Here is a 16,440-nt window from a genome sequence, read left to right on the forward strand (position 1 = left end):
AGCGCAATGGGCAGGCACGTATGGACCATCTTGCGCTACTGTGAAACCCGGCCGTAGTATGTCACCCCACGCCTGATACGGGCCTCTCTTCACCACTACACGTTTCCTTTCCACCGCTGGGATGTAGGGGGCTGTCCATGACGATGTTTTTTTGTAGCTGCCAATGCATCTCAGATGTGACTTCATCGTTGGGTCCCTCTCGCTTTAGCTTCGGTTCCATATATGGCCTCGCCGCTTGGTGACGGAGCGGGGAGTGCTGCTCGTGAAGCGTGAGGCTCAGCAGTATTTGCAGCATGAAACGCGGAAGGCAGGGACAAGTCCACTCAGAACATTTCTCCCACCGATGCCGTAATTTTGCTAATGATGCCTCGGCGTGTAATTTCGCAGGGGCCGGGCATTACCGCTGAATTCTAAGAATGCTAAATACAGCGCGTGTCCAACTTTGGCTGTTGAATTCTCTCAGTAAAATGAGCCATCACTTAAGGCGTTTCGTTCTTCGGATTCTATGATTTTGAAAAACGTTATTTATAGTACAAACCGTGTGCTATGGAGAAGGGCCATTACCCGAAACGACACGTATGATACATTTTTCCTTTTAAGGCCACAGTGTCATTGACGAACGCGTTGAGTTTATAGTATGGCTGAGCCACACAATTATTTAAATAACCCGTTACCGATTATCGGCTAGATTACCCGACTAGTAACGAAAATAGTTGCGGAAAAAAAAGTTGCACTTCTGTTCCCGTGTGTGTCGCTGTATGGGAGGATATTATGGGAGGGAATTGGTGATGTCACTGCAATCATCAGCTGCATAAACAAAAGTTTCGGAAGGTCAGAATTAGGCTTGGAAGGGGAGTGGGTGGGCGGTCAAACTTCCAGTCCACCCACAGGTGTGGGAGAGTTGTGTTCAAAATTGCCACATTATTTCTGTTCAATATTTCTGTAACTTAATCGCAATTGTCCCGTGAGCAATCATATCTTGATCATTCCAAATATGGTCTGCGTGGGCCGACTTGCTCTGCAGGGATTTATTATTTACCGCCGTTTAATGTTTGCGTGATATTTTCGGTTTATCGTGTGACGCAGTTGTTCTTGCCGCTGATTTCTACTCGCTTCAATGCCGTCCTTTTCTTTTTGACTTTACTTGATTTGCCTTTGTGACTTCGGTGACCCGTGTCACTCTTACAAGAGGGACACTATCCCGTCCCTTGTTGTCGTCTGATACTTGAATTAATATACAGTGGAGTGTTCTGACCCCAGCCGTGAGAATTCTATGGGGGGTCAACTCTATTGTGTCTCACTTTGACCTTTGCGCAGAGCTTGTGCCTCTTCACGCCGACCGGAGCCAAAGAGGGTCAGCAGAGGCTGATCCCGGCTGGGCCCGTGGGTTTTGGCGCCACCGTGTCGGCCTATGTCGCCAAGGTGCGACAGACGGTGCTGGTGGAAGACATCCTAGGGGTGAGCACGGTGGGATGAGCACGGTGGGGAGAGCGCGGTGGGGAGAGCGCGGTGGGGAGGGGGTGGTGGGGAGAGCGCGGTGGGGAGAGCACAGTGGGGAGAGGGCGGTGGGGAGGGGGCGGTGGGGAGGGGGCGGTGGGGAGAGGGTGGTGGGGAGAGCGCGGTGGGGTGAACGCTAAACTGCACTTGCCCCAACAGTCCGTTGTGGCTATGGATGAGGGTGGGGATCCTTTATCTTTGTTTTTGTGTTTGTCGGTGGCAGGATGAGCGGTTCCCCCAGGGCGTGGGGCTGGACCCGGGCGCGCAGGTGCGCTCCGTGCTCTGCCTGCCGCTCATCACCGCCAACGGGGATCTGCTCGGAGTCCTCGAGCTACAGCGGCGCTGGGGAAAGGAGCCCTTCACAATCCGGCACCAGGAGGTGAGTGCGTCTGTGTGTGTCTGTGTGTGTGTGTGTCTGTGTGTGTGTCTGTGTGTGTGTGTCTGTGTGTGTGTGTCTGTGTGTGTGTGTCTGTGTGTGTGTGTCTATGTGTGCGTCTGTGTGTGTGTGCCTGTGTGTGTGTGTGTCTGTGTGTGTGTCTGTGTGTGTGTGTCTGTGTGTGTGTGTCTGTGTGTGTGTGTCTGTGTGTGTGTGTCTATGTGTGCGTCTGTGTGTGTGTGCCTGTGTGGGGAGCCGTGGTGTAGCGGTTAGCGCGCTGCGCTATGAACCTGGCGACCCGAGTTCGATTCCCGCTCTCGGCCAACACCAGTGATGATTATTCGAACCGGTCCTGGGCCTCCCCTAGGTCGACTCAGCCTCAAATGAGTACCTGGTGCGGTGTGTAAACATCGCCGCTAGGGAAACAAAGGCGGTCGGGCGTGGTGCTGGCCACCCACCCCCTCGTGTACCGTTTCGGCCTTCATAGGTGCTCGCTAACAGCACTTGCCCCTACAGTCTGTTAAGGCTATATGGGGGATCTTTGTGCCTGTGGTGTTGGCCACCCTCGTGTGCATGTGCCGGCCTTCATAGACGCTGCTACTCGCTAACAGCTACTTGCTCTAACAGGGGGACTTTGTCTTTTGGGTTCTTATGTTTGCATTGTAATGTTTGTGTGGGTCTACATGTTTGTCATGTGTGTGTGTGCATTGTATGTGCGGCCGTTGGTGCACAGGTGGCCACCGCCTTGCTGGCGTGGGCGTCTGTGGCTATCCACCAGGTGCAGGTAAAGAACAACTCGCCAGCACCTCGCTCGCTCGCTCGCTCGCTCGCCCGCCGCTGGACGCTCACTCACGGCCCCTAAGCTAACCAACCCATCACCGCCAACTCCCCCATTGCCTCCTACTCAACTCACCTATTATATCGTCTTCATTAAAACACATTCACACACCCGGAATATCGCGTCCTGCTTGCCTACCGCAATGTGGCTACCACTAGTCACGTGCCGCAACATTGCCAGTCTGTCCGGCGGCTCACGATATACTCCGTGAGATATTAAGCGCTGTTTTTTTTCATCCGTGCGGCGGTTTGAGTTGGTCTCAATGCCAACTCATTCGTGAGTTTTCAATTTGAAGCTGAGCCCACCCGTTGGCTCCGTGAGTAAAAAACCCCACAAAACAAAACTGAGAAACGTCACAGTCACACGACTAGCCTTTAAGAAACAACCCCGGGCCTGACCCCTGTCTGTGAAACGCAGAATTGCTCTTCCACTAAATCACGAGCGAGGGCTCGTGGGCTTCGTGGCCAAAGCTGTGGGGTAGACGGTCAGTGCCGATTAGGGCCCTTTTAATTTGGTGCCTCGACGTCGATGCACTTGACGTCCACGGCTTTGGGTGCACCGCCTCGCGGCTGTCAAGGTGAGCGCTCAGCCCACCATTGCTTTATTGAACGAACGGAAGGACCGGTGGTGTACAAACAATAATCGAGAGAAAATAAAGTAACACTTTCCTCATGGGAGGGATACGTGGGAGGTGGCTGGGTGGCACCACTGAGGTTTTGGGTTCGATTCCAGGGAACCGGCTTATGGTTATATCGGGTCCTCAAGTGTCGTGAGTTGATGGCCTCAGCCCAGTCACCGATGATAGCACGAAATCAACGAGGGCTCTGGATTGGGCAACCACGCGTAATTTGGCACAGCTTCAGGTCTGAGAATTAAAACATATAATTGTAATTGTCATGCGACACACACTACTCTATGTTGCAGGGCGGGTGGGAAAGTGCCGCCCCCAACTGTGTGGACCAGAGGTCACTTGAAGGGATCTCAGAGGTAGCTCTGGGGTGTCTGCTTCTGTGGGCTGTTCTCTAACACTGTGCTGCGAGAGATCTCAATTCGTTTATCATCTCTTGAATTTTCACGGTGCAATGTGAACTTCATTTTTAGGATGTAACGATTATCGTAGTCTCATTTCCCCTTTTGACCTTGTAATGGGATTTACAATTTGTATTCAATTGTGCTTGTGCTTTGCAATGCTTTCATTTTTAATAAAGAAAACTTAACTAAAAGATAACTGCAGTTAACTCAGCACAAGCCTGCCGGAAGTATTCGATACATTTCAAATTCACAATCTATAGCACTGATAAGACACGTGCTGTCAGTTACAGAAGAGATCATTACATAATTAAATTAATGGTGAAAATAATGACATACTATAATTACCACGCCGTTAATTACTCTGGAAATAAATGAGCAAAACATGAATTGGAAGGGTAATTGCTAATCGTAATTATTTCGTATGGAAATTAAATACAATTAAGAAAAAAACATTTAACTGTTGATCGGGATGTGGTGATATTTAGCGAATGGAGCGATACGGTTATCACGGACCTTGGATCGGACGATTTGGCAGCAAACTTAGACACGACTCCGATGGCACATTCAGGGATACAGTTGGTAGCGAAGACAAAATAAAAGCAAAGACACCAACAATATCTTGTCGCCTCATTGGTTTCGGGTTTGCCCCCTTCTTTCACCGCTGAGAGACCGACCGAATCATCGTTGGAGGTCTCACTTTACACTTGAAAGCATGGGTGAAAGTTTACGCACAAACGGTATTGAATTGGCACGTGGACCACTTTCCCTTCGCGGATATCAAGGAGCAGTCTCGGAGTGCTGTCACGTGCCCCCCCCCCCCCCTCCTCCTCTCCCAGGTGAGTCATGGGCTGGCCAAGCAGACGGAGCTCAACGACTTCCTCCTGGACGTTTCAAAGTGAGTCCACGAGATCGGGATGGGGAGCAGCGTTAAAGCGACCGCTTTACCCGAGCCTGTGGCTCTTTGTGTTTTGTGTCGTCGGAAGGTTTAGACTAAAGATGATGAGAACAAGCACAAACAGAAAATACAGCCATTCTCAATCCACCAATGTCATTCATATGTATCTATTTATTTCTTTGTTCAATCATACTTCGTCAACGCTGGTCAGTGCGTCTTGGTGAAGATGGGAGGCTCAGGACCTGTTTAGACATCACTCGCCACTGATGTTAGCCATTCCCAGGAATCAAACTCAGATCCTCGGCTTCGAAGTGCAGCGTGGTGACCATTGCACCCCCTATCCGAGTAATTCCAACTGGCAACTTTCATTATTTATCTGCTCAGTGGAGACTCACCGAGTCTCATGACGATGTTCCTACGAGGATACTGCTCGCGGGATATTTATTCTATAAAAACAGTGAGTTTTTTTTGTCATCATTTGGGAGCAAGAGTGCCCAGAGAGAAAAACCCAAGAGGGGGGGGGGGGCGGACCGGTTCAGATATCACTTGCCGCTGGCATCGGACTCCGGTCGCCGGGTTCATAGCGCAGCGCGGTAGAAACACCGTGCCACCGCTCCACCCCCTGGCAAAGGTGACGCCGTGTGTCAATGTTGTCCCGTTGGCGAGCGGCGCAGCGCTTGCTTACTGTGAAGTGCGTTCTTCTGTCCGTGACACCCTTTGCCTTCCCCTCCCCCCCTTGAAAATGCCCCCCCCCCAACTCCACTTGCGATGATTAATTCACCCTTGGCATCTATTATTTAGCGCGGGATATTGTGTTTGCTTAACGAGTCCCGAGCACGTGAGCAGGGGCCGCGCTGCCGGTCTTGTCGAGAAATGTACGACCCTGGGGCAGGCACCGTGGCCTACACTACGCACGTCACTGCGTCGCAGCTGTTGCAGCGCCCGCACCGTCGCTCGCAACGGAAATTAGAGGGGGGGAAAAAACGATGATAATTAATAATTTATGACATCTCGCATTCCGCGCAAGTCTTAAAGCGCAAGGATACGGCGAGGGGAGGCGTCGCTGCGTCTCACGGCCAAGCTCTGCGGACGTTTGCCGCTCCGCGTAAATCCCAAATCGAGCAAATCGCGGTGTGCATTTTTATTTATTTATTTATTACAAACTTGTGGCATATTTGGGCCATGACGCCAGCACACGGTGGCCTCATAATTTCGAATGACGTCACGTGATCTCTGATGCCCTCTGGGAGGCGGGCGGCGTAGTATTCCCACGGTTCGAGCACCAGGCTGGCCAGACGGCCGCATTCCAACTGAGAACGTCGGTAACAAGCGGGGAGCGTGCCACCGCCGGGCAGCTGCGCGGGCAATCAGCGGCGGGTTCGTGACATCGCCACCAGGCGGGACTGTTATGAGTGATATTCTTAGGTTTTTTCGGTAAAGTCACATAGGTAAATTTTTTTAATTAAAATTAATAAAAGTAAAATAAATAAAAATATCACGACGTTTCGGAGGCAACACAAGCCTCAGTCTTCAGGTGGAACCGTCACAGCACGACTGCTGTATCGAGTCAGAGAAATTCCAAGACAACAGTCCTTGTATATATACTGGTTGAGGGTGGGAGGAGCCAAGGTAGGCCCTGAATATTGTTTTTGTGAGGTTCGGTGCGGCTGAAGCACGCTGTTAGGAATGAGCCTTTGTTGAGCCTTTGTTGTGTAAACTAGGTGCGGCTGATGTAAAGGTGTGAGTGACCTCTGAAAAGATGGTGTTCTGATGAAGAACAACCACGTCATGTTATTGGCCTTCCTGTGAAAGTGATATAGCTGTCCTATTTATAACCAATAGGAAACAAAACAACAACGCACTCAAATGCTGTCCCCATGACCCTCAAGTCCACACGACACAACCCCGCTGACGCTGCCAAAAGCCGTGACCTGCTCTATTTGCACGGTGCAACCTCGCGTCGTGGCCACGGGCGTCTTTTCTCCGCCCTGAATGGGTCTCAGATGGTGCAGCTACAATGCTAGGAGCTCATCGCAACGAACGAAGGGGACATGTCTTGCTCGTAGGACGCCTTCACAGCCGCCCCGAGACCTCCCCGAGGCACAAATCAGACTGTGAACAACTTAAAATGTTACCTTCACGAGGCAATTCACGTTGAAAGAATAATTACAAAAAAAAATGTTTTAATGGTTCTTTCGGTGAAGTCACGTAGAAGGGAAATAATAAAATAAAAAAAATTCAACATAAATTTTTTTTTTATTTCCCTTCTACGTGACTTTACCGAAAGAACCAAGAAGATGAATCCCTGCAGTCACGAAAACTTTAAATCGAAATTAAATTTTTTTAACACGACAAAAAATTAATAGATTTTTTTATTAGAAAAATCATTTCTCAACCTCCAGCTGCTTGATGAGGCGTCGCCCCAAAGCCCCTAGTGGACACGAACCGCGCCTGCGGGAAGTTGTTGCAGCCCGTTTCGTCAAAAATCTACTGGCCGATAAGGGGCTTCTGCACCACAAAAATGCGGGACACACGTGAAGTAGAATCTCTCGCGATACCGGCAGAGGGGAGAACTACGTGTGAAAGCGTTGCCTTGACTGGTGCATCGTCATTGTCATTAATATTCTAGTGACAACTAACAAAACCCTGGGCCTTTAATGACCCAGAAACACACTTTTTTTTGCCAGGACAGCAGCTTTTTCAAAAAGAAAGCAATCCTGGAAAAACCTGGACAGGTGGCAACCCTAGCCATCAGGGATATTTGACCATACTTCACCACGCTGGTCATTGCGGGCTGGGATGCAGAATAAACATAGGTTGTGCTGCATTGCCCTCTACTGCCCACAATGCCTACTGCTACTGCTCCGGTCTTTTGTCCGTGGTGGTCACCCATCTTGCACACTAGGCAGGCTCAAAACACCGGCTGAGCTTCTTGGATGTGGTGAGATGGGGTGCGCTCTGGGCGAATTGATCATCGCTTTAAGAGTGTCCCTTCTTTGCTTTCCACGGAGAGTAGACCGCCAAAGCGTCCGTAGGCACGGACCCCTAACCCGCCCTGTTGTCCGCCCTGCCTTCAATCCCGCAGAACGTACTTTGACAACATCGTCGCCATCGATTCTCTTCTGGAGCACATCATGGTGAGTCCGTCACTTTTCGATTTAAAGCTTTCGTGACTGCAGGGATTCATGTTCTTGGTTCTTTCGGTAAAGTCACGTAGAAGGGAAATAATAAAATAATAAAAATAAAACAATAAAATACAATTCTCACGACATTTCGGCCACAACGCAAGCAGCCGTCCTCAGGTGAAGAACAGGTCTGTCGGAAAGACAGCGTCTCATTCAGACGCTGTCTTTCCGACAGACGCTGTCTTTCCGACAGACCTGTTCTTCACCTGAGGACGGCTGCTTGCGTTGTGGCCGAAACGTCGTGAGAATTGTATTTAATTGTTTTATTTTTATTATTTTATTATTTCCCTTCTACGTGACTTTACCGAAAGAACCAAGAAGATGAGTCCTTCACTGTTTCCGACCGGCAGTTGATTTGCGCCGTAGACGTTGCCGCTCAAGAATAGGGGGGGGGGGGGGGGGCGAGCCGATAAATAATTGTGCGAAGGTGCACGTTGGTGAGTGTGTGCGTACGCATGTGTACGTGCGCATGCGTGCATGTGCGTGTGTGCGTGCGCGTGCATGCGTGTGCATGTGCGTGCCACGTTTGCCGTGGCTGTGTACACGAGAGAGAAGGGGGGGGGGGGGACGTGACAGCGGCACCGTGGGATGTTCGGTCGACGGTGGAGCACCACAGCGCGTCGATGGCGCTTTGCGTGTACGCTACCCGAGTCATGTTGACGCCCTGTGTGTACGTTGAACTTCTGTCGCACCGTACGTAGCCAACCGGGCTAATCACCTTGCCAAAACAGTCACGGGGCGCGCGCGCTCCACTGTCCAGGACAGAGATATTAGAAAGCCACTGGAGCTATGCACTTTTAAATGTTAGATCGAAAAGTATTTCTTTAGAACTGCTTTGTGTGTTTGGTTTGTTGACCTTGCCTCACACCTCCGATTAGCACGGTCGGCTACATAAGGCGCGGAAGAAGTTCAACATTCTTACAGATCACCTAAAGTAGCGACCCAAGTTTGATTCCCGCTCATGGCTAACACCAGTGACGATTATCTGAACCGGTCCTGGATCTCCCCTAGGTCGACTCAGCTTAAGATGAGTACCCGGGGTGGTGTGTAGACATCGCTGCGAGGGAGACAAACGCGATTGGGCATGGTGCTGGTCACCCACCCCTTCGTGTGCCGTGCCAGCCTTCATAGGCGCTGGCGAACGGCACTTGGCCCTTACAGTCTGTCAAAGGCTACATGGGGGATCTTTGCCTTTGTGTTGTGCCGCGCGTGCGCGGGGCGATGCAGATCTACGCCAAGAATCTGGTCAACGCGGACCGCTGCGCTCTCTTCCAAGTCGACCACAAGAACAACGAGCTCTACTCCGACCTGTTTGACATCGGGGAGGAGAAGGAAGGCCAGCCTGTCTTCAGGAAAACAAAGGAGATCAGGTGATCCGGCGCTTGGGAGGCGAGAGTGTGGATTGTACAAACGTCGTGGAACTCCCTGTAACCTTGGGCGTCGAGTCCGCCATGACACCCACATCCAGCAGTGGATTTGACCACAGGACCTGTAGACGCGCTTGTTGTGACGGGTGTACAAAGGGGGGGGGGGGGTTAAAGTTCTGGAAACGGCTGATAATGGTCCCGATGGCTTTTCCCGGTGAACAATTTTAACCAGAATCTCAGTTGTGAGGCAGCATCGATGACAGAGGAAGTCAGAGACCACGGTCTTTTTGCCGCTAATCGAATTCTGATGAGAAGTACGTGAAAAAATAATTCCGATGACCGGTCATTTTCCATTTGGCCTCAACCCAGGTAGGAAGTTGACTTCCGCGCGGCGCAAAATCACTCGGCGGTTGCCACTGTGATCACCCGTTTGGGTCCTCCTCCTTCGTCTCCTTCATGTCATTCGTCTTCTCACCTTGCAGGTTTTCCATCGAGAAGGGCATCGCTGGGCAGGTGGCCAAGACGGGGATGGTGCTGAACATTCCCGACGCCTACGCAGACCCGCGCTTCAACCGGCAAGTGGCTCGCACTCACTGTGTAAAAATATGATAATTGGTTTTTTACCCTTCTATCTGGCAACAAAACTGACATTATCAGAGTTATGTCTTTTTTTTGTAATATGACTGCAGGTATTGCGGTCTATGCAAACATGACTCCTTGTAAAAATGTGTCAGTTTTGTTGCCAGATAGAAGGGTAAAAAAACAATTATCATATTTTTACTGGCAAATGAGGTTCCCATGGTGTAAATGCTTACCCCGAGCTCTTATACTCTGATGGTGCATTGTCTTTGAGTTGTGCCCTTTTGGCATCATCTGGTCCAACCCATGTGAGACTAGGCTCTAAGGAAAGCTGTCTCGGGTGTGGGCCAATCAACTTCAAGGACAGTGCACATTATCAGAGTTATGTCTTTTGTTTGTATTATGACTGCAGGCATTGCGGTCGATGCAAACATGACTCCTTGTAAAAAGGTGTCAGTTTTGTTGCCAGATAGAAGGGTAAAAAACCAATTATCATCACCCACACTACCCACACCAGCCACACCACCCACACCACCAACCCACCACACCAACACCACCCACTCCAGCCTTAGCCACCTGGCTGGGGGAAGGAAAGATAAATCTGACGGAATCAACAAAAGGGCTGACCATGTACACATGTTTTAGTTCTAAGACATCGGTTTGTGACGATGTATGTTGAACTTATGTCGCACGACGTAGCCAACCATGCTGAACGGAAGTCTGGGGGAAGGACAATAAACTAAACACAAAAATCAGTTCAGAAAAAAAGGTTTCAATCTAAATATAAAAGTCCACAGCTCCAGCGGCTTCCTAATATCAGAAGAAAGAGCATTCCAGACGACCGCGGAAGCGCGTCCGAAAGAACGTCTTTGTTCGATGGTTAGCCAACACCCGCTGTCGCGGCGATGGTTTGAGCCCCCTCGACGAGATAGGCGAGGTGCTGTGGTTCGTTCGTGGCGAGCAACTTTGCGTGCAACGTGCGCGCCCTCATAATGCTTTCGTTCGGTGGCTGCGGCGGTGACGGCGGTGACGGTGGCGGCGGCGATGTTATTTTGAGTGTGCATTTCTTCACCGCTCCCAACGTGGTGCCATATTTTAATTGCATTTTTTTTCACAAATCGTTTATTGAACCAGGTGAGAAGCCCGGAGAGAGTGGCTGTTTGTTTCAGGAGACATCCGGATGATTGCAATTGCTCCTGGGCAGCTATTAACGTGCAAATTTAGTCCTGGGTAATTGAGCAAACGTTGGCATTGGGCAATGTGGCCGGCATGAGCCGATGGTTTGTAAATGAGGATATCGAAGGGTCTTAAATGTACACTCAGTACCAGGTTAAATGCGGAAGCTTTAGGGTTTGCAGTCCAGGGTGTTCATCTATATAGCTTTATAAAATGCAGTCCTGTGCATTAACCATTTGTGTAAATTTTACTGCATTTTTCTTTGGGTCTTTCGGTAAAGTCACGTAGATAGGTTAAAAGAAAATAACAAAAAATAACAAAAAACTACGACGTTTCGATCGCAACACAAGCGGTCGTCATCAGGAAGAGGGGGTTATTTTTTGTTATTTTCTTCTACGTGACTTTACCGAAAGATCCAAAGAATATGCATTCCTGCAGTCACCGAATGCAAACGGCCATTTATCTGTTTTTTTGTTTTACGTTCAGAGATGTTTAGAGATGTTTAGTGGGTGAGATACAAAACTTGCCCTCATCCGGTCTGCTAGCAGTGACACCGAGGCAGGATCCCTGATCTTATTTTGTTATTACTGGGTTGTTGAGGTTTTGGATCCGTTATTTTGGATGACCGTGGATTTGAACTGGGCGCAAAACCTTACGACTGCGAGAGCCGGAACGTCACACGGTCAGTCAGCCCTTCGATCGTCCCAGAGAATGATGTGGATCGGAGGAAGGCGGTGGGGGGGGGGGAGTCGTCGTCGTTTACGCCACACATGACCAACCTGACGCCAGCCGCCCCGTCTCCTCCGTGACCCTGCTGGGTTGCGAGCCAGATTTGGATGTCTTCTTGCGAGGCCTGCGTTTGCACTACGAACCCGGTGCCCCGAGTTCCATTCCCGCTCACGGCCATCCCCAGTGACGATCATCTGAAACCGTCCTGGGCCTCCCCTACGTCGACTCGGCCTCAAATCGGTACCTGGTGCCGTGTGTAAACGTTGCCACTCGGGACACAAAGGTGGCCGAGCGTGGTGTTGGCCACCCATCCCCTCGTCTGCCGTGCCGGCCTTTATAGTTGCTCGCTAACAGCACTTGCCCCAACAGTCTGTTAAGGCTATATGGGGAATCTTTGTCTTTGTGCACGCTGCTCAAGATGCAACCGTCTCGCGCGGTTTCGCTTTGTGCGCCCCTTTTTCTGGAACGCATCTTCCACTACGTCAAGTGAGGCGGGAAACCTGTAAAACGGCGTCCTTCCGTCTCTCCGTTTCAAAATCGATAACCTCCCCCCCCCCCTTGCATCTCTCCTCCCCACCCCCTTGCATCTCTCCTCCCCCACCCCCTCTCTTTCCCCGGCTGCCCCCCCAACAGCGAGGTGGACCTGTACACGGGCTACACGACGCGTAACATCCTGTGCATGCCCATCGTGAGCCGCGGCAGCGTCATCGGCGTGGTGCAGATGGTCAACAAGCTGTCGGGCAGCGCCTTCACCAAGACGGACGAGAACAACTTCAAGATGTTCGCCGTCTTCTGCGCCCTTGCGCTGCACTGCGCCAACGTGAGTCCTCGACCGGGGTGGGGTGGTGCGGGGTAGGGGGGGGGGGCTCTCTCGTCCTCTGACTGTGCGCCGCGCATCGTCCGGCCTGCGCCCCGCGCGTTGTTCGGCAACGATGCTGTCGCCACGTTTTGTTGTCCACGTGCTAGGAGCTCAGCCGGGGGAGGGGGCAGGAAACTGAATTGAGATTCAAAAGTGGAACTGAATTGAGTTTCAAATTAATAACTCAATTGAGTTTCAAATACACAACTGTATTGAGTTGCGAAATAAGAACTGAATCGAGTTTTAAAACCGCAACTTGATTGAGTTCCATAACTGGGACGCATTTCAGCTCCTGAAGTAGCCCCCAGCATGTAGGATGAGACGTCGGACATCGCGTTGAACGAACCGTCGTAATCTCCGAGCAGCAATGACTGCACGCAAATAATTTTGCGTAAAATTTCACTCGGCTCGGTTCAATTCCAACGCGGAGACAAAAACGTAAGACATCGGTCAGAGCGATCCGTGCCGGTGTGCGGCAAAGTGCTTCCCCCTAGCGTCCACAACTAAACGTGGACTTGGAGCGCCGTGGAAGTCGTTTAGGGGAACGTGTTCACGAAATCAGCGTAGGCGTCCCCTCCATAAACAGAGGCGATACACCCCCTTGTTCGGCAAGACTTCTGAGTTGATACTTTTTTCCCCTGACCGATCAAATTTGGAAAGAAACGCAAACTTCGTGTCAGTTTTGACTTCGTGAGGCTCATCGGCAAGTGTCAAACAAACGCTGCCGGCTTGCCTGATGTCGTAGGCACGGACACTGCGTGGCCTTTTCCACAATGCCAATGGCAGTAAAGGGCTGCGTTTGGAGCACTGGCAAGGTGTCTTAGCGCACCTGAGTTCAGATCATGACTAGGGTTGACATTGGTGGCGAGCGATATCTGAACCGGTCCTTTTCCCCAATCAGCACTGACCAGCGTGGTGAAGTATGGCCAGACAACCTCTACGGCCGACATTGCATTGGGAGGCTTGGGTATCCACAATCAATCAGGTATTCACATTCGGCGGGAGCTATGCATTGATTTTATTTCCCCCTTCCCGGCGACTGTGTGGAAACGATAAACGCGCGACAGATGTACCACCGGATCCGGCACTCGGAGTGCATCTTCCGGGTTACGCTGGAGAAGCTGTCGTACCACAGCGTGTGCACTGCGGAAGAGTCGCAGAGCCTCATGCAGTGCACGTTGCCCACGCCCATCGCCAAGGAGATAGAGCTGTGAGTAACCATCCTCGCTTTTTTTCCCCTTCATTTGCATGTACATTTTTTTTTCCCCCACGAAAATAAGCAAAACTAAAAAAACGTAGAGAAAGCAGAACCACCCCCGTCGCCCTCCCCCCCCCCAAAGCAATTGCCGCGTCTGCCACAGACTTTGAACGCATCGACAGAGGAAAACCTCGTTGTGGTCTCGGGCAGGAAAGAGCAGCATTCGAGAGAGAGAATAAGAAGAGAGAAAGATGATTGTGACGATAACAATGATTTGTTTTTGATAGCGCCAATAGAGCAAATAGAGTTAGTTTTAACCCCCCCCCCCCGCCCACGCCCCCCGTAAAGCCGCGATGAGACCCAAATTGCTCTCGAAATCGCACGCAACACAGGCGAATTGAAACGGTGCGTTCGGGAGTCCCGAGCAACCAAATACCCGGCGCCACGAATCGCTGCGAGCGTATCGACACTCGAAAGAACGAGTTGGTCTCCACTGCAAACAACCGGTTTCCCGACCGCTCGCAACGGGTTGCGAAGACATTCCACGTTTTCGCGAGATGTTAACTACCTCACCTGGTATACAGGAGGTTGCGGGTTCAATCCCGACCCTGACGCCTGCTGTATATTTGGAGTTTGCACGTTCTCCCCGTGGTCGTGTGGATTTCCCTCCGGGTTTTTTCCTCCGCATTTATAAACATGCCTTTAGAGTATTTGGCTGCAATAAAAGTCCACGTGATGAGCCACTTTGTTGAGCTATCCATTTGTGATCGCCTAGGACGCTTCTGAAAAAGAGCTACACAGCACAGTGGGGCCTTACCTGGTAAAATAAAAAAATAGTATTCGTCTTTTATAGTTCTGATTCAGTTCGCGTGCAACCGGCCGCTCGGCGGTGGACCCGAACCTTCTGTGAAAGCGGCGCTGGTGACCGTGGTCGGTGAGAACCGGTGCTGGCTCTCGGTGCGCGCGCCGGGAACGGTGATCTCGTGATCAAAGAGCCGGGCGTCTTGCCAGGAACCTGAAAAGGCGACTGGCAAGCTGGTTGCGGCTCGCAGTCCGCGCCGAAGGAGCGAGCGTGACGAATGTGGAGGCGGCGTCGCAGTCGCTGTGCTGATTGTGTGCTCATTTGGCGCTGTGTGCTCACACAGGTACCACTTTGACATTGGGCCCTTCGAGGACCTGTGGCCTGCCTTCTTTCTGCACATGGTGCACAACTGCTGTGGCCAGAGCAGGTGCGTGTGGGACACATGTACTCGCGTGTGTTGTGTTGTATGTGCGATGTATGTGTGTCTGTATGGTGACGAGTGTGTGTTAGATACAGTATATATATTCACACATTAAGGAGCACAGCTGCTGGATCTGCCAATCATCTCAGGCAGTCAACCCATAACACCTGGGTCTGTCCGGTGACCTCCTGTCAGTGAGCCCACGACACTTCACGTGTCCTCATAGTGCACCTAGCCTGGCACAAGTGCTTCGGAGACGTCACAGCCACTTGGTGGCACATGGCGGCTGCGGTGTATATACATGTCTATGTCTGAACCTCCCCTAGGATTACTCGGCCTTAAATTAGTACCCGGTGCGGAGGCCGGTCATGGTGCTGGTCACCCGTCCCCACGTGTGCTGCGCTGGCCTTCACTGGTGCTCGCTAACAGCACTTTGCTCTAACAGTCCGTTAAGGCTACACGGGAGATCTTTGTCTCCTTTGCGTGCAATGTGCACGCAAGCGTTTGAGTGCGTGCGCGCGCGCGCGCGTGTGTGTGTGTGTGTGCGACATGGATGTGGATAAGGATTAACTCTGCAGTCTAATCTGGCCCGGCTTTGACACAGAGCGTCACACCTAATCTTGCCCTATACCGCCTCACTCGAGCTGCGAATAATGCTGCAATTAAACGTCGTCGTAGCTGCCTTTGGTAAATGTTAACTGGGCAAGAGGGGGGGGTGGGGGGGGCGGGAGAGCTGAGTTTGTGGGGGGCGGGGGGGGGGCTACGATTGCTCTTTGTGCCCCCCTGGAGTCTGCTCACGGTGCCCTTTGATTGGCTCCCTCTGGGAAGCTCCCATCAGCCCCTGCGAGCCACCTGATTGGCTCCCTGGAGGAGTGGCTTTTTCGTTCCCTCTTCTCGTGCGTCAGCGCAGTTGCGTAATCGCGGCTCTGGGGACAGAAATTAATTATTTAAAGTGGTTTCAAATATAAATATATATATATGTTTTGGAGGTGGCCCAATGGCTCAGAGGGCTCTCACAATGCCCTTGTGGAAGCCATTGAACGCACGGCACTGTGTGGCTTGGGTTCAAGTCCGGGTATCGGCCAGATGCACTGAAATGAAAACACAACAGCTCTGAAAGAAAGCAACTCTTATTTTGGCGAGGCTAGCCCAATCGGCAGGCCCGAAGCTTAAAGCACATTCGTAAAATCCTCGTGAGAAGAGATGCGCGTGTAGCGCGATGAGAGAATTGTAGACGAAATAAACGTAGATGAGATAGATTATATTGACGTGTTGTGTTAATTGTCTTGCGTTGATTATTTACGGCGTGAATTTTGCACACTGATATTCGTATGAATCCAGGGTTCTTGAGTTTCTTGGGGCCGTAAACATTCCCTTGATTTGCTTTTGCCGAAACTCTTATAACCTAGGTTCATCACGAGTGTGCGATATCGATGCAGTTTTGTCTTGAAATGTTTAATTTGCTGGTTAATTGTCTGTGTAGAGT

General features: G+C 51.1%; 1 protein-coding gene across 1 annotated transcript in view; it reads left to right on the top strand.

The window, feature by feature from the left end:
- The window catches only part of PDE10A (phosphodiesterase 10A), a 139,014-nt gene that overhangs the window by 109,495 nt on the left and 13,079 nt on the right, over nucleotides 1-16,440 (top strand). The window contains 10 exon segments of the mRNA XM_061568096.1: nucleotides 1,318-1,458; nucleotides 1,721-1,876; nucleotides 2,607-2,657; nucleotides 4,580-4,638; nucleotides 7,724-7,775; nucleotides 9,051-9,193; nucleotides 9,673-9,769; nucleotides 12,312-12,494; nucleotides 13,601-13,743; nucleotides 14,877-14,960. Coding sequence (XP_061424080.1) covers nucleotides 1,318-1,458; nucleotides 1,721-1,876; nucleotides 2,607-2,657; nucleotides 4,580-4,638; nucleotides 7,724-7,775; nucleotides 9,051-9,193; nucleotides 9,673-9,769; nucleotides 12,312-12,494; nucleotides 13,601-13,743; nucleotides 14,877-14,960 — 1,109 coding nt within the window.

This window comes from Lethenteron reissneri, chromosome 5 (assembly GCF_015708825.2).
Source record: "Lethenteron reissneri isolate LAM-NWPU_2019-01 chromosome 5, ASM1570882v1, whole genome shotgun sequence".
Lineage (NCBI taxonomy): Eukaryota > Metazoa > Chordata > Hyperoartia > Petromyzontiformes > Petromyzontidae > Lethenteron > Lethenteron reissneri.